Source organism: Hyperolius riggenbachi, chromosome 9, assembly GCF_040937935.1.
Source record: "Hyperolius riggenbachi isolate aHypRig1 chromosome 9, aHypRig1.pri, whole genome shotgun sequence".
NCBI classification, from domain to species: domain Eukaryota; kingdom Metazoa; phylum Chordata; class Amphibia; order Anura; family Hyperoliidae; genus Hyperolius; species Hyperolius riggenbachi.
Window position 1 is genome coordinate 161,413,256 of NC_090654.1, and position 18,831 is coordinate 161,432,086.

General features: G+C 42.9%; 1 protein-coding gene across 2 annotated transcripts in view; it reads left to right on the plus strand.

The window, feature by feature from the left end:
* Positions 1-18,831, plus strand: part of LOC137532767 (sodium- and chloride-dependent GABA transporter 1) — a 388,606-nt gene that overhangs the window by 362,247 nt on the left and 7,528 nt on the right. For both annotated transcript variants that reach the window (XM_068253633.1, XM_068253634.1), the window contains exons 13-14: positions 6,091-6,191; positions 14,860-15,027. In XM_068253633.1, coding sequence (XP_068109734.1) covers positions 6,091-6,191; positions 14,860-15,027 — 269 coding nt within the window. The remainder of the gene's footprint in view (positions 1-6,090; positions 6,192-14,859; positions 15,028-18,831) is intronic.

The window sequence follows — 18,831 nt, forward strand, 5'->3', positions numbered from 1 at the left end:
GTATGGGCACCATATGTTTCACTGTAACCTATTCCAGACATGTTGTTGTGACCCCTTAAGGAGCAGAGCCTGCTTTTAAATGTTTCCTTTGTGATCACTGTGATTGGACCAATATGCTGAAACCTCCATTTTAAGTCTTCCAACACTTAAAGAGAAACTCCGACCAAGAATTGAACTTTATCCCAATCAGTAGCTGATACCCCTTTTACATGAGAAATCTATTCCTTTTCACAAACCGACTATCAGGGGGCGCTGTATGGCTGATATTGTGGTGAAACCCCTCCCACAAAGAAATTCTGAGTACGTACTCTTGGCAGTTTCCTGTCTGTGAACCCTGTTGCATTGTGGGAAATAGCTGTTTACATCTGTTTCCAACTGCCAAAACAGCAAGCAGCAGCTACATCACTTGCCAGCAGTAAAAATGTCACCATGTGATAAATGTCAGCATATAAATCCGGGATTTAAAATATTTTACAATGTGCAAACACTGACTAAATCATTTATACATAATTATTGTAAAAATGAAGCACTTTTTTTATTACATTATTTTCACTGGAGTTCCTCTTTAAAGCAAACCTAAAGTCTTGAATGAATAAATTTAAGTGGTATATGCGCTCCTCTTTCCTCAGCACAAATTTGACCAATTCAGTAACTGACACACTATAAAAATGGTTCGCCACACTATGGGTTGGTATCACCACCCTTTATACTATGTTTGTCAAACAGTAGTGTCGCACTCAACATTCAACAGTGCTTTGTATCTTAAAGTTCATCAGTCTTATCTCCATCCACTTTCCTAGATCACTGCACTGGTTGCAACACAACGATAGTGCAGTCTTAAAATCCAAATGCTGCTCTTCCTCCCATCAAAAGCAATATAATGCGCTCACCAGAACTTGTAGCTGATTAGTTATAGTCAGCAATAATCACATGTACTGCTCCTGTTCCTCCTGGTCTTCCAGGCTCCAGCAGTTCAAATGCTCAGAAGTAAGCAGAGAGAGGCAGACATAGCGTAATCTTGTTATACTTAAATCACTGTGACTCCACTCCCCACTGTGCCAAAAAAAACCACCCCCAACACACTGTGCTGTGACTTCTCCCGTGTGTGAGAACTCAGAGCAAAAGTTGTGCCCCTGATGAGTCATTGATACAATACAATACAATACAATAACATTTGTAAAGCGCTTTTCTCCCATAGGACTCAAAGCGCATAGCTGTGTCTCAGATTAATACAGGGTTTCAGGCTGGGTCGTGTTACAGAGGAGATAGTCAGATGTTCATGAATGCCAGACTGAAAAGGTAGGTTTTCAGTTTAGACTTAAATGTTTCCAGGGATGGGGCTGTCCTGATTGGGTGTGGCAGGGAGTTCCAAAGTGTAGGGGCAGCATGACAAAAGGCTCTGTCTCCAAAGGTTTTGAGGTGGACTCTGGGGGTGACCAAGGTGTTACGTCCTTTGGATCTAAGATTGTGGGGGGTGTGATGTAGTTGCAACAAGTCCTTCAGGTATCCAGGGCCCAGATTGTGCAAGGATTTGAATGTCAGTAAGCCAATCTTAAACAGAATTCTCCATTTTATCGGTAGCCAGTGGAGTGAGCTCAGGGTTGGTGTTATGTGGCAATGGCGGGGTTGGCTCGTTAACAGCCTTGCGGCGGCATTCTGTACTAATTGCAGGCGGCGTAAGTCTTTCTTATGCAGGCCTGTGTAGAGGACGTTGCAGTAGTCTAACCTTGATGTGACGAAGGCATGAACTAGGGTTGGAAGATCCTCTGAAGGAATTAGGTGTTTAATCCTTGCAATATTCCTTAGGTGAAAGAAGGACTGTTTCACAACAGCTGAGATTTGATTCCTGAAGCTTAATTTCCCATCAATCAGTACTCCCAGGCTGCGCACACAGTCTGAGTTGTTCAGGTCTGAGCTCCCTATCCTTAGCGGTGTTGGTTGAGACTGGAGCTGCTTTGCTGTTGAGCCCTGGCCCTCGATAACAAGAACCTCAGTTTTGTCAGCATTAAGTTTTAGCCAATTATTATTCATCCACTCCTGAAGCTCAGCTAAGCATGCGTTTATTTGTGGAGTAGGGTCTGTGACGTCAGGTTTGAATGACAAATATAGCTGGGTGTCATCAGCATAGCAATGATATGTCAGGCCATGTTTTTGTATGATTTCTCCAAGTGGCAGCATGTATATGGTGAACAGTAAAGGGGATAATATTGCGCCCTGAGGTACACCGTATTTTAGTGGTACAGGGTTGGAGAGGAAGGGCCCTAAGGCTACCCTTTGTGTTCTGCCAGCCAGGAAGGAGTTGAACCACCGGAGAACAATGCCATGTATGCCACAGTACTCTTGTAGCCTGTTGAGTAAGATTTCATGTTCGACTGTGTCAAAAGCCGCTGAGAGGTCGAGCAAAATCAGGATGGAACATTGACCCTTGTCTCTTGCAATGAGCAGATCATTGCAAATCTGGGTGAGGGCTGTTTCACAGCTGTGATATTTCCTGAAACCAGATTGAAGAGGGTCAAGGATGTTGTTTCTGGAGAGCCTGGCTTCAAGTTGGAGGTAGACAGCCTTTTCAATAACTTTTCCCAGAAAGGGGAGGTTTGAGACAGGTCTGTAGCTGTTTAGAGCATCTGGGTCTAAGGATGGTTTCTTGAGTAGAGGCCTGACGATTGCTTCTTTCAGAGTAGAGGGAAACCACCCTTCTTGTAAGGAGCCGTTGACTATTTTGTGGAATGTCTGTGTAAATAGTTCAGGGCATTTCAACATGAACTTAGTGGGGCCAGGGTCCAGATCGCAGGTAGTCTGGCGAAGGTTTGAGAGGATATCCATGATGTCTTTTTCAGTGATTACCTTAAAATCAGACCATGGTGGTAGGCTATTTTTGCACCTGTTATATGGCTCTGCATGGGTTTCTGGGGCTGTGCATTGAATGGCAGATCGTATGGAGGAGACTTTGTCTGAGAAGAAGTGGGCAAATTTCTCGCACAGTTCCTGTGAAGGTCTGATGCTGGATTTCCTGCAAGATGGATTGCAGAGACTGTCAACCGTGCGGAAGAGTTGGGCAGGTCTGGCTGCATTTGCAATTTCGTGAGACAGGAATAAGGACTTCTTTTTGTTAATCATCGTTTGATATTTTTTCAGGTGAGCAATTAGGGAAAGTTTGTCATCAGGAGACTGATGTTTGCGCCACCGTCGTTCCAGTCTGCGTCCCTGTTTCTTTAGTTCCTTTATAGAGTTGTCAAACCAGCGAGCATGATGTAATGGTGCGGAACGTTTAATCTTTAACCACCCTGGCGTTCTGATTAAATCGCCAGGGTGGCTGCGGGAGGGTTTTTTTTAAATAAAAAAAAAACTATTTCATGCAGCCAACTGAAAGTTGGCTGCATGAAAGCCCACTAGAGGGCGCTCCGGAGGCGATCTTCCGATCGCCTCCGGCGCCCATAATAAACAAGGAAGGCCGCAATGAGCGGCCTTCCTTGTTTTGCTTATATCGTCGCCATAGCGACGAGCGGAGTGACGTCATCGACGTCAGCCGACGTCCTGACGTCAGCCGCCTCCGATCCAGCCCTTAGCGCTGGCCGGAACTTTTTGTTCCGGCTGCGCAGGGCTGAGGCGGCTAGGGGGGCCCTCTTTCGCCGCTGCTCGCGGCGAATCGCCGCAGAGCGGCGGCGATCAGGCAGCACACGCGGCTGGCAAAGTGCCGGCTGCGTGTGCTGCACTTTATTTGATAAAAATCGGCCCAGCAGGGCCTGAGCGGCGACCTCCGGCGGTGTTGGACGAGCTGAGCTCGTCCAGACCGCTCAGGTGGTTAAGGGAGCTATGGCATCAAAAGTGGCTGAGACATCGTGGTTATATTTAAGAACCATGGATTCAAGGCCGAAGTTGTGATCTGTCAGTCCACCTAGATTGAGGCTGTTCTGAAGGTGTTGGGGTGTCAAACCTTTCAAGGAACGATATTTTATTAGTTCTTTCACTTGGTGTTTTGGAGCCGGTGCTGTAAAGGAGAAGTGGACAGTGTGGTGGTCTGACCAAACTACTGGATCAATTTCCACATTGGATATTAGGAGTTCTGAATGGAAAATGAGGTCCAAAGTGTGTCCTTTTTTGTGGGTAGGGAGGTTGACGGCTTCAGAGAAGCCCAGTTCATTCATGGAGAGAAGTAGCTTAGTTCCGAATTGGGAAGAGTGTGTATCGACCCGTGCGTTAAAGTCTCCAAGAATTATCCACCTAGGGTGTTTCAGTGTTATGCAAGATACAAGTTCTGCTATTTCCTTGAGAAAAGCTGAGCCAGCGTCAGGGGGTCGGTAGACAAGCAGTATGTTTATTTTTTTTCCAGCTGAGAGCTGTGATGATGAAACCGGTAGGGCGGGGCCTCAGTCGTGGTGCGAGAGACGCAGAGAGTACCAGCAGCGGCTATTAGGACGTCCGAGGATTTACTATATGCGCATTTTTATCGTATGGAATGTGAGTGCACTTTGTATTTATTTTTTATCTGATTAAACGTTATTACGCTATGGCAACTTTTGCTCTGAGTTCTTAAAGGGACAAGATGCTGGATATGCTTATGCAAATCTTTGCAAAGCGTGGTTGCTGGTTCCTTGTGATCAGCCAAAGTATCTGGTGAGCAGATAATATAGCCTTTATCACACACGGGAGAAGTAACAGCACAGTGTGTTGGAGGTGTTTTTTTGGCACAGTGGGGAGTGGAGTCACAGTGATTTAAGTATATCAAGATTACGCTATGTCTGCCTCTCTCTGCTTACTTCCGAGCATTTTAACTGCTGGAGCCTGGAAGACCAGGAGAAACAGGAGCAGTACATGTGATTATTGCTGACTATAACTAATCAGCTACAAGTTCTGGTGAGCGCATTATATTGCTTTTGATGGGAGGAAGAGCAGCATTTGGATTTTAAGACTGGACTATCGTTGTGTTGCAACCAGTGCAGTGATCTAGGAAAGTGGATGGAGATAAGACTGATGAACTTTAAGATACAAAGCACTGTTGAATGTTGAGCGCGACACTACTGTTTGACAAACCTAATGTGTTATTTGGGATCAAGCCAGAGATTATTGATTGATAGATTTAAATGAACTGCTGAGACTTATATGGTAATCATATTCAAATTTGTACTATATGAATTGATTTATCATGTATATATATATATATATATATATATATATATATATATATATATATATATATATATATAGATATAGATATATAGATATAGATATAGATAGAGAGAGAGAGAGAGTTTTGCCTACATTATAGTGTTCCCATGTTTTGTTTTGTTTTGTTTTGGGTTTTTTTTTGGGGGGGGGAGGGGTGTTACATGCACCATATAATTTGAATATTGTTTGACTGGTGCCAGTGTGTTTCTTTCCATATGTAGGGACTTTTCTACTTGTAGCTTTTTTTGCCTTTGTCTTGTGTGCTGTTGCGTGATCCTACTACACCCTTTTCCCCCGTTGCCTGATCTAACTATACCATATAAGTATTTTGGTTGTATCAATTTTCTGTTGTTTGTATTAACGCAGATAAGTTATAGATAGTGTGAGTGGTAAAATCATATTGTAAAAGCTCCAAATTGGGCCTCAAGACCTTCTTTTATCCATAAATAAAACCCACACCATAAATCTAGAGATCAGCCCTTGTTCCAACGTCCTATTCCAACATCATGTTAAAAGCAACTGACTATTGCTTTGAAAAAAATGACTTTTGAAATGCATCATTACTGTGATCCATGCCACCCCATTTTAATGTATAATTATGCTAATAACATTTGCTGTTACTTTCAGGACCCCCCTCCCCTTCCCTGCATGGTTGCCCACAAATCATATTTACTGACTAGTACTACTCAGTGGCTTTTTATAACCAGAGCTGGTCATACAGAGGTACATAAAGTGTGTTTTCAAATCTGAATTCCTTTGAAACTGCTGCTACTATTTAGTATCTTATCCTTTAAATGTTTTACATGTTTCCTAAGTAATTAATCAAATGTAACAGAAAAACAAACTACAATGCAGAATTCTAACAATAGCATCACATTATGTTATTAACTATCCTAGCTTATTTTGCATTCTTCTGCACTTCAGGAGTTAACCGATTTTATGACAACATTGAAGAAATGGTTGGTTACAGACCTTGTCTTTGGTGGAAGTTGTGTTGGTCTTTCTTCACACCCATTGTTGTAGCGGTAAGACTTGAATACAAATTTGGTTTCTCTAAATATTTGGCATGAATGATGACAGCTAGTTGATGAACAAAACAAACTTCTATTCCTAATGTTTAATGTGTTATATGACACACATATTAGAGAAATCAGTACAGCAGAAATACAATACTGTATGTAGAAAGTGTAGTTACTATTTATTAATCACTAGCTGATGGCCCTGCGTTGCCTGGGTATGTATTTGGCTGGTGTTGGCTCCGCCCACTTTTTCTAACCCTAACACACAATTATTCAATTACCTAGTTTGTGAGCTTTGCGGTCTTTGGAATCTATAATTTGCATTGAAATGAAACAAATCTGATTGGCTGGATCTCCATCCCCTTTTCTGAACTTGAACCTGTAGTGATCTGTGGGCGATTTCCAGTCAGCACGTGCGCTGAAGCAGAAGGAAATCCCCACAGTCACAGAAGCAAAGTACTACCTAGTATATATTTGTAGAGGAGAATTCCAACCAGCAGATGGAGCTGTGGAGTACAGAGGAATAAGTCCTCTGTACAGCCACAGATGCCAGATTGAAATTGCACGATTAAGCAAGACTGGGCAACAAAGTAGCCACTAGAAGAAAGCAAGAACAGAGACAGACTATGTGAATGTCTACCAATCTAGTCGCTACCCAGAGACGGTAGACATATCACATCAGAACAGACCAGAGTAAGAAAGCTAATCGCAAGAGAGGCGATTGCTATCAGCAACACAAGACTGAGCAAAGACAGAGCATGAATTGAGTAAGGAAGACACAGCAAATAACTACAATCTGAAAGCCAAGTAAAATAACAAATGAACTGGCTAAACGCAGTCACCGCACATTATGCGCAACAGTGACAAGCGCGTTAATCGTACGGTCACCGGAAATTAAGCGCAACAGTGACAAAAGTCCAAACCCTGACTAATGAAAGAACACGGAGAACCGAGACAAACAGATAGCAGGAACGCTTGCTAATTGGTTGTCTCACACCAGACAACAGTAAACGTTCGTTCCAGACAAGACAGACTGAAGGAGTCACCAGTAGCAACCGCAGCTAAGGTTATACTCCAAGATTCAGACAAGGGACATCCACCGCCTTTAACGCTAGGGCGAATGTGATCTAGGAACAGGACAGGTCGATTTACTATCTGCCACCGCAGGAGACAATTGCAAGAACTGGACAAGACAAAACAAGACTAATGCTGAACACACACCATACAATCTTGGTTGTACAGATTTACCAAATCTATGTAGTAGAAGGTCCAACAGATTGAAAATACCTTGAATGCTTGATTGGATAAGCTCTCATACTACATGAAAGTGGTAAGATTGAACAACCAAGATTGTATGGTGTGTGTTGAGCCTTAGGCAGTACAAATAATATACAACCTGACTGCACTAGGAGGAGTGCAAAATGCACTCCCCAAGAATTAACTACACTAGAACATTCGCAGTAAGGTACAAAGAGGCTGAGGCTCTAAAGTCAGTCCAAACAAAACCTATTTGTATGTTGAACAGAGGCGCCAGCAGGATAAAAATTCAGAAAAGTTTTAAAAGTACTTGGAGGAAATGGTGGGCTTACCTCCCAAAAGCAGACAAGACGTCCTGTTTTTTATATAAGTAAATACATTTATTATACGATACCCCAGACAGAAATGTCTGGGGTATCGTATAATAAATGTATTTACTTATATAACAAACAGGACGTCTTGTCTACTTTTGGGAGGTAAGCCCACCACTTCCTCCAAGTACTTTTAAAACTTTTATGAATTTTTATCCTGCTGGCGCCTCTGTTCAACATACAAATACACTACGTCCACTCCTGGTGGAGGGGAGTGCTACCCCCTTTTTTCTCATTTCTACAGAGAGCGACTTCTTAGCCCTGAGTGAGGACAGGCTTAATCTCCTCACCTGCCTATATAGTGGTTACCTGGACGGTAACCCATGTTTGTGAGTATAACTTTTCTCACTTTACCATTTGATCTAATAATCCTAACCTACTACACCATATTGGGCTCTCGGTTTCTCGTTTTATTTTCTCAAACAAAACCTATGACGAGCAAGGAATTCTGGGAGGAAGTGACATTTATACTGGAAACCTTCAAAGGAAGCAGACAAGCAGATTGCAAGATAAGTAGATGCAAATCAGTCAGCCTTGCAAACTGACAAAAAGGCCTCTGACAAAAAGGCCTCTTTTCCCCGGACTGAACTATGCAACCTGCATAGAAAACAAAACAGTCCAGGGGATCAAGGCCAGCAGAGTGGATTCTGACAGAACCCCACTCACCCAATGACCAACCGTACCAGGTTTGAGGCTTGTGCCATTAACAGTGCAAGAATAGCAGCAATTAAATATTTCACTTGAATATCAATAGGTGAATTTTGAGTGGATTTTTAGGCTCCACCCACTTTTCTGAATATTAATCCCAGTCACCCAGTGACCAACTGTGCAAAGTTTGAGAACCCTGCCATTAATAGTGTAAGAATGGCTGCAGTTTATATTTTCCCAGTGAAATTTGTATCTGTCTCTGCCCACTTTTTGGCTATGGGGATAAAAAGTATCATATATATTACTCCAGGTAATGTACTATATGTGTGCCAAATTTTATTCAAATCCGTTCAGCCATTGTTGCGTGATTGAGTAACAAACATCCAAACTTTTGCATTTATAATATTAGTGAGATATATCAAGTAAAAGATCCTTTTTATTTTGTTTTTTGCTCCAGAATAATTATTGCTATTTAAAATTTACCACATTTTTTGCTGCACGGTAAAATTGATTTATAAGGGGAATAGTTTGCAAATGCAAGACAAACAACCATGAAAATGTAACATGGGAGAAGGAAAAGAGTCTGCCTTATAAGGCTTTTGCTAGGTACACACAAAAGATTTTCTAGCTGATTTACTCTCAGATTGATTATTTCCAACATGTCCAATCTAATTTCCGATCATTTTTCTGATCGATTTTACATTCACTTCAATGGAAAATCAATCGGAAAATTGATTGGAAAACAGATCAGACATGTTGGAAATAATTGATCTGACAAATCTGCCAGAAATTCTCATTGCGTGAACCTAGCATAAGGGCCCTGTCCTATTAACAAAGAAACAACAATCCACAATCATATACTGATAAATGAATGAACAACAATCCACAATGATGCCTTATTGGCCGCTCTTTTGCTTTTGTTTTTTTGGCTCTATCCTATTGTCTAACCCCAGAGACACATCCCCAGAAACCCAGTGTTGTAATATTACAACATCACATTTAAGCTACAAAAGGCTACAAAAATAAACCCTCCCCCATTTTTTTCTTTTTAAAACCTCATGTTCATTACTAATAGGTCCTCTAGTTCAGTTCTGCAACACTATTGGATGGTTGAATGTGTAAATAGGCCTATTTATCTGGCCATGAAGTCATACAACACTGGTTTCTATTTGGGTCTCTGGGGATTAACAACTTTAAGCTCTGGCAAGTTCTCGTTGCCTGATCCTATTTCCCTTTGCATCCTATTGTAAAGAGCGCTCGCTAAAATAGCGGCCACTGGGACCTCCACTATGCAAACTGCAGCTACAATTTGCAGGTACTAGTGCCTGCGATTTTCAGCTGCAGTTTGCATATGGGTGGCTCTGGCATCTGCAATGTGGATCCCCAGGGAGCTTCAAATATGCTTTGCCTGGGTTTCCTGTATTTTAAAGTGATGGCGCATCAGCAAGAAACAGTGGGGATGCATTGGGGGCTACAGACCTGTTGGTAGTGATGATCAGTGGTGGCAGACCAGCAGGGAGGAGCGGCCAGGAAAAAAAAACTCTGCAAGCAAGAAAAAGGAAAACAGAAGAAATAATACAATTAAGAAAGACGTGACAGAAGAAAACAAAGGAATGCCAATGCTGCAATGTTATAATTAACCACTTGAGGACCCACCCTTTACCCCCCCTTAAGGACCAGCGCTGGCTTGATTGATCTGTGCTGGGTGGGCTCTGCAGCCCCCAGCACAGATCAGGGTGCAGGCAGGGAGATCAGATTGCCCCCCTTTTTTCCCCCCTATGGGGATGATGTGCTGGGGGGGTCTGATCTCTCCTGCCTGCTGTGGGTGGCGGGGGGGGCACCTCAAAGCCCCCCTCCGTGGCGACATTCTCCCCCCTCCCTCTCCTACCTGCTCCCCCGGGAGATCTGGGCTGCACAGGACGCTATCCGTCCTGTGCAGCCAGTGACGGGACGTCCCCTGTCACATGGCGGCGATCCCCGGCCGCTGATTGGCCGGGGATCGCCGATCTGCCTTACGGCGCTGCTGCGCAGCAGCGCCGTACAGATGTAAACAAAGCGGATTATTTCCGCTTGTGTTTACATCTAGCCTGCGAGCCGCCATCGGCGGCCCGCAGGCTATTCACGGAGCCCCCCGCCGTGATTTGACAGGAAGCAGCCGCTCGTACGAGCGGCTGCTTCCTGATTAATTAGGCTGCAGCTGGCGACGCAATACTGCGTCGCTGGTCCTGCAGCTGCCACTTTGCCGACGCACGTTATGAGTGTGCGGTCGGCAAGTGGTTAATGATCTGGCATGTTGTTTGTATAAGAATGCTCAATGGAACTTATATCAGCCAGGTCATTATTAATTTGCAGCATTATCATACATCTTGTTTTTTTTTTGTTGTTTTTGTTTTTTAGTACCACTAGACTAGAGGTATGCTTTCAGTGAAACATTAGAAGATCATTGGAGAAATTCAAAAGATGTGAGGTGTATTTGTGCATGAGATTAGAGAGGTAGCCAGAACAAGAGTTATTAACCGCTTGAGGACCACAGGCTTACACCCCCTAGTGACCAGGCCATGTTTTACGATTCAGCACACTGCAGCTTTAAAGTGGACCTGAACTCAGAACATCCTCTCTACTCTAAAAGATAAACAACAGCATAATAACCTTTAAACAAAGATCTGATACAAATCCTAAAATAAATCTGTACTATTTCTACTTCCTGATTAGAGTGTTTGGGGGAACCCAATGTAAAACTTGCACTGGGGCCCATAGCTCCTTAGCTACAATACTGAAAATATAGTAGACAGAATCTATTTTCAGGACTGGAAGATAGACAAAGAGTGTTAATACATAAGGAATTGATCATAAGGTGGATAGCCAATTGTAGAGTGTCAAAAAAGGGAAAGACCTGAGAAAAGTATGTGTAAATGAGAGACCATGAGGGCACACACTAGAACTTCCTAGGTGCCCTGAGTTAGGCAGAGGTAAGTCTTGGAGATATTGCACAGATGAAAGTGGCAAGACCTGGGAATATGCTGGATATGAGGAATAAAGAAGAGATCTTTTTAGACAAGAGTAATTCCAAAGAAGTGAGCTTGTGAAGTAGGTAGAATATCTAGACTAATTACTGGCGTAGAAAACTGAAGAAAACAGGGTGAAAGTTTGATATGCTTCTTTATGTCCATGTTTTAGATACTTCTTAAATATTCCTGAAAAAATTGATAACGCACACATTATAATAGCAGTTAAGACAAAATTAAACAGATCCTGAGGGGGTCCGTTGAAAAGGGCACCTGAGCCATCTGTGTAAAAGCTATAAAAGTGCACCGGACAGTGGCATATTTAGAGATTATGGGGCCCCATAGCAAAACTTTCATGGGCTCTCAGATGTAGGCAATCATGAGCGATGCCATCTGACCCTAGCCTATAGATATGAGTTCACTGTGCAATTTACATTCTCGTGCAATCTACAGTAGGCCATGGGCACTGAGACAAAGTCTGAGACAAAGTCAGTGGGTGGAGGAACACACGAAAGTAAGTAGTGACTACATCAAGTACCACTAGGGCCCCCTCTGCTCCAGGGCCCCATACCAGCTCAATTAGTGTAAGGCATCATTGGGGGTTAAAACAGGAGGTGAAGAGGCGCCCAATGGGTATATAAAACACTTTAAAAACAGTAAAATTCAAAAAGAGGAGGTGGGTTACCTCATAGACGACAAATCAATTTAAAAAAAGAAATGTAATAATAATTAAGCACCGGCAACACGTTTCGTGGGACCCAGCCCACTTCCTCAGGCCAAGTAAAGTGCCGCTCTGTCTATCAAGCCACGTTTGGGGCGCCGCGTTTGTTTTTAAAGTGTTTTATATTCCCATTGGGCGCCTCTTCGCCTCCTGTTGTACCGCACTCCCCCCACTCCTAAGTGAGGGGAGTCCCACACACCTAACCCAAGGTGGAATTTCACCACCTCATAGGTCCAGAGCGACCGCCTCCAGGATTGCTGGTATACCTGAGTGGAGTCAGATCAAGATACTCCACCTGCCTAAAGTGGTTGGTTGCCCCTTGTGCAACCCACCTTTGTGAGTATGCCTTTGTTGACCCCCCCCCCCCCTTTTTAAACTTTCATCTTGTTGTGACATACTGCCCCATTTAGGCTCCCGTTGTCTTTGTGTTCTTTTCCCCAGTACTCCATATCATTGGGGGTTGGTTAAGGTTAGGCATTAGTGGTGGGTTGAAAACACTTCTTTAATTGTCTAGCACTTCTAAAGGTGGATGACACCGCTTTACTATAGTGTTTCAGGTTTCTGGAGCCGCTCTCTCAGTTGGGTAAAGCAAGCAAAGATCTAAAAAAGATGAATGGAGCGCTCCATAGTGTAAAACCTTAATTAAAGTTAGTTAAAATTTTGCATATACACAGCAGATGGACACGTCCTCCCTCCAGAAGTGTGGGCACCGCCAGGCTGTGGCCAGCAGCAATAGCGTCCATTCTCGGGGAAAGACCTCTCACCAATGGGGGGCTTGTCCTCGCTCGTCTCGTGCCTCTAGTATGATGACGCGTTTCGGCATCCCTGCCTTCGTCAGTTCATCACCTAGGACGCTATTGCTGCTGGCCACAGCCTGGCGGTGCCCACACTTCTGGAGGGAGGACGTGTCCATCTGCTGTGTATATGTGACATTTTAACTGCTTTTTTGTAAGTAGAACTTTTATTTGCGTACATTAAACTCTTAAGCTTTTACACTATGGAGCGCTCCATTCATCTTTTTTACATCTTTGCTTGATTAGTGGTATGTTGTTTAGGGTTAGGAATCAGTGGAGGGTTTTGGTTAACATTATACATCAGCGGGGGTTATTGGTTAGCATTATGCATCGCGGGAGGGGGGGGAGGGGGCAGTTAAGCATAAGTAGAGAGAATGGGATTAGTTTCAGTGATAGTAAAATATTGGTAAAATACACCAATATATTACTATTGGAATTATCACTGCCCACTAGTATAATATAGTTAATTTTACTGATATTTTACTGATAATCTACCAGAGGCTATTTCCAGTACCCAAATTTTTGCAGCGGCCATTTTTGCATGTATGTAAAAGATGATACTTTGTTCTAGTCAGGGAGATGATTTGTGAAGTTGAACTTGATACCACGTATCTTTTTTCAACCTAGATAACTATGTGTAAGTGGTACTTAAAGACTAAAAAAAAAAAGAAACTAGTTTATTAAGGAAGTGGCGTAGGGAGGGAAAATAGCCAAATTTTGGCTAACCTCATAAGAGGTAGGTGAGGAAGAAGATGAGGAACCCAATAACATATCTTTGTTGGACTGTTTGGATGATGATAGAATAAATAGGGCCAAAAGCAGAGAACATAACAAGGCTGTAAAGCAAAAAGGCCACTTTATTTGAAACCGTTTCAAATGAACACAAAAAGGATCTTTTGGTGCTCCCAGAAGGCCCCCTCTTTATTACTTGCTGCCTGGAAACTGACACCCTCCTTACCAGTTTACAGATCAAGATCACTGCAAATGTAGCCAACTGCTGCAAAAATATTTAGATTTAAAAACATAAGTTTGGGTTTAAATATACAGTACATGACTAGAAGGGTGGTCCAGAGATCACTATGATCAAAAAGATGTCCACAGCTCAAACCCATCAGTAGCTTTCAGACAGTTTTGATTGCACTAATTTGGAGATTTTGAATACAGTTGTTGTCATCACAGTGGCCATTCAAATGTTTGTTTACCTCTGTTTTCCAACCACTGCATAATAAAGATGTTGATTAGAGCAATTAGAACAGTCAAGAAGCAAAGATGGGGAGGGGTATTGTGCATACAAGAGCACACTGCTCACTTCCAGGATATCTAAAACCAGAAGAATTTTTGTGAGCTTTAGTGAACTAGTAAGCAGTCAAAAGTATTCCTTCATTAGTTCATTACATGAGAAATGTTCAAATTCTGTATTACTGTATTAAAAATAAGTGCAGCATTCATTCCAGTGGCAGTTGTGCTCCTGATCAAAGGACTGCAAAATATCTGTTCCACTATGTGAACAACCCATTCATGAAAATTGCTAATGTGTGTTCCATACATGTGTTACAATATACAGCAAATTTAACAAATCTTTTTCATTATGTAAGCTATTGAAAATGTGAGGTTGACTTTTCTTTATCTTACCACTTACTAATCCACTGATTAATAAAATGTCAACAAGACTCCCCTGGGAAAAGATATTACACTGGCTTCTATTTCAGTCTCTTTTGATGCCTGAAAAACACTTTAGCATTAATTTTCCTCATGTTGAATTTTTCACCCTTTTCAACACTAATTCATTTCTGGCTTGCTTTACTTTATTCTGAAATATGTTTCTGTTTTGCAAGGTGTTCAAAAGCATTAAGTATCCTTGTTTTCTCCTTTTGGCAGGGTGTGTTCATTTTTAGCGCCGTTCAAATGACTCCTCTGACCATGGGAAGCTATGTTTTTCCCAGCTGGGGACAAGGTGTTGGATGGTTCATGGCCTTATCCTCAATGGTGCTGATCCCAGGCTATATGATTTATATGTTTGTGTCCCTTAAAGGATCTTTAAAACAGGTATGGGCTACTACTGCTTATCATCCATTTATATGAGTGTGGAGTTATTATGTATGCTATTACCTTCAGTAGATGAATTTAAAAGAAAATTCAGTGTGATAGTAAATAAAGAACAGAAAATGACCCACTGATTAGATGCTAAATGTAACATTTAAATTAAAATGGTTCACTAAACAATCACGAAGCACCAAAGTAACAGCAGAGTACCCCTTCTCCATAAAGAAATACAATACATATAATAATTATATACATAACTACAAAAAAATGAGTCAGCAACCAACGTACCAGGACATATATCATGAAAGCACTTTAAAATAATGGGTAACCCTCCCACAACCTGAATGTGATGTAGTAATGGTAATCTATAACATGATTATAAATAAAAGACACTGTAAAGTATCATAAAGAAGACTATATAAAGCTTAAGTACAACACATACAACAACCCAATAAACAATATTTTATATATATATATATATATATATATATATATATATATATATATATATTTGAAAAGCAGAAAGCACAGCAAAAATATTGCAATCACTGCATGTACAGAAATAACCCATCCTGAGACATGTCTGAATACTAGTGGTGGGGAAGGAGAGAGGGAGAGTTCCGACTGGATGTGTATTATGGATGAGCAGCTTCATCTGAAAGTAACCATGAGTAAAACCTGTGAAGCAGTAGGTAATAAGTGATGTGTCATTTAAAGAATGCTCACCAATTTCAATTCAATAAACCGCAATACACCTAAATATGTCTAAAGAAAACATTATCCTAATGCTCAAGCAATTGTTTTAATGCACCAAATGAATTGGAATGTGCCTGGTTATCACCTGCATTTCTTTAGCAACTGTATCAGCCAGTCATTCGTGTGGTGCATGATAATATTTTACATTGTTCAGGTGTGCTTTTTTTTTTTTACTCTTGGAACTGAAACAGGCCTGTTGCATTAGAGAGTGCACTGAAATATTTAACACTATTATTTTATCTTGTAATGAATGCTAAAGAGTAAAAATTTGAATTCTGTTGGACATACCACATCATTGGAGCCCTTGGTATATGTAAAAAGAAATTTGACTTGATTCACCAAAAGCTATTCAAAATTATAATTTTAGCAAGTAAATATTAAAAAATATAACCCTTGGCTAATATGACCAGTGACTTAAGTAAAAATAAGTAAAACATATTTCTAGAAAAGCTTTGATATTCCAAAGTTACACAGATTAGTGTTGGGCGAACATCTAGATGTTCGGGTTCGGGCCGAACAGGCCGAACATGGCCGCGATGTTCGGGTGTTCGACCCGAACTCCGAACATAATGGAAGTCAAGGGGGACCCGAACTTTTGTGGTTTGTAAAGCCTCCTTACATGCTACATACCCCAAATTTACAGGGTATGTGCACCTTGGGAGTGGGTACAAGAGGAAAAAAAATTAGCAAAAAGAGCTTATAGTTTTTGAGAAAATCGATTTTAAAGTTTCAAAGGGAAAACTGTCTTTTAAATGCGGGAAATGTCTGTTTTCTTTGCACAGGTAACATGTTTTTTGTCGGCATGCAGTCATAAATGTAATACATATAAGAGGTTCCAGGAAAAGGGACCGGTAACGCTAACCCAGCAGCAGCACACGTGATGGAACAGGAGGAGGCGCAGGAGGAGAAGGCCACGCTTTGTGAGACACAACAACCCCGGCCTTGCATGAGGGCAAGAAGCGTGCGGATAGCATGCTTTGTACCGCCATGCAGTCATAAATGTAATAAAGATAAGAGGTTCCATAAACAAGGACCGGCAACGCTAACCCAGCAGCAGCAGCAGCAGCAGACGTGATGGAACAGGAGGAGGCGCAGGAGGAGAAGGCTACGCTTTGTGAGACACAACAACCCAGGCCTTGCATGAGGACAAAAAGCGTGCGGATAGCATGCTTTTTACCGCCATGCAGTCATAAATGTAATAAAGATAAGTGGTTCAATAAACAGGGACCACGCGGCAACGCTAACCCAGCAGCAGCAGACGTGATGGAACAGGAGGAGGCGCAGGAGGAGAAGGCCACGCTTTGTGAGACACAACAACCCAGGCCTTGCATGAGGGCAAGAAGCGTGCGGATAGCATGCTTTGTACCGCCATGCAGTCATAAATGTAATAAAGATAAGTGGTTCAATAAACAGGGACCACGCGGCAACGCTAACCCAGCAGCAGCAGACGTGATGGAACAGGAGCAGGCGCAGGAGGAGAAGGCCACGGTTTTTGAGACACAACAACCCAGGCCTTGCATGAGGACAAAAAGCGTGCGGATATAGCAGCAATGCTTTTTGCCGCCATGCAGTCATAAATGTAATACAGATGAGAGGTTCAATAAACAGGGACCGGAAACGCTACACCATCCCAGATGTTCATTGGTCATGTTACTTGGTTGGGGTCCTGGAGTGTTGCGTAGTCATTTCCAATCCAGGATTGATTCATTTTAATTTGAGTCAGACGGTCTGCATTTTCTGTAGAGAGGCGGATACGCCGATCTGTGACGATGCCTCCGGCAGCACTGAAACAGCGTTCCGACATAACGCTGGCTGCCGGGCAAGCCAGCACCTCTATTGCGTACATTGCCAGTTCGTGCCAGGTGTCTAGCTTCGATACCCAATAGTTGAAGGGTGCAGATGGATTGTTCGACACAGCTACGTCATCTGACATGTAGTCCTTGACCATCTTCTCCAGGCGATCGGTGTTGGAGGTGGATCTGCACGCTTGCTGTTCAGTGGGCTGCTGCTGCATGGGTGTCAGAAAATTTTCCCACTCCAAGGACACTGCCGATACCGTTCCCTTTTGGGTACTAGCTGCGGCTTGCGTTGTTTGCTTCCCTCCTGGTCGTCCTGGGTTTGCGGAAGTCAGTCTGTCTGCGTACAACTGGCTAGAGGAGGGGGAGGATGTCAATCTCCTCTCTAAAGTCTCCACAAGGGCCTGCTGGTATTCTTCCATTTTGACCTGTCTGACTCTTTCTTCAAGCAGTTTTGGAACATTGTGTTTGTACCGTGGATCCAGAAGGGTATAAACCCAGTAATTGGTGTTGTCCAGAATGCGCACAATGCGTGGGTCACGTTCAATGCAGTCTAGCATGAATTGAGCCATGTGTGCCAGAGTCCTACCAGAATCCTCATCATCCTCTTGTGAGCGTTGTGATAGTTGTTGTGATGCATCATAGTCGTCACCTTCCTCCTGGTCTGCTTCTGCTGACCATTCGCGTTGAATTGTGGAAGTCCAACGTGCACCGCTCTGGCCCTCGTCAGTGGTGGCATGAAATTCCTGCTCCAACTCCAGCTGTTCCTCCTCCTCTTCTTCGTCATAGCTGCTGGGGCCAGCGTTCCCTGAGGCGGATGGCCTGATGTTGGTACCATCACGCTGATCGTTTTCTCCTTCAGATTCCCCCAGTTGCATCATGACAGCTGTTTCCTTGATTTTTAACATCGACCTCTTCAGTAAACACAGCAGTGGTATGGTAATGCTGACTGAAGAGTTGTCACTGCTCACAAGCAACGTGGATTGCTCAAAATTTTGGAGGACTTGGCAGAGGTCCAACATGTTGGCCCAATCGGATCCACAGAAGCTTGGCAGCTGTCCGGATGCGCCTCGGTACTGCGCCGTCATGTACTGGACCACTGCACTCTTCTGCTCACAAAAGCGTGCTAGCATGTGCAGCGTAGAATTCCAGCGCGTAGGGACATCACACAGCAAGCGATGGTGGGGGAGATTGAAGTGCTCCTGCATCTTGGCGAGTGCCCCCGAAGCAGTACTGGAATTTCTACAATGTTTGG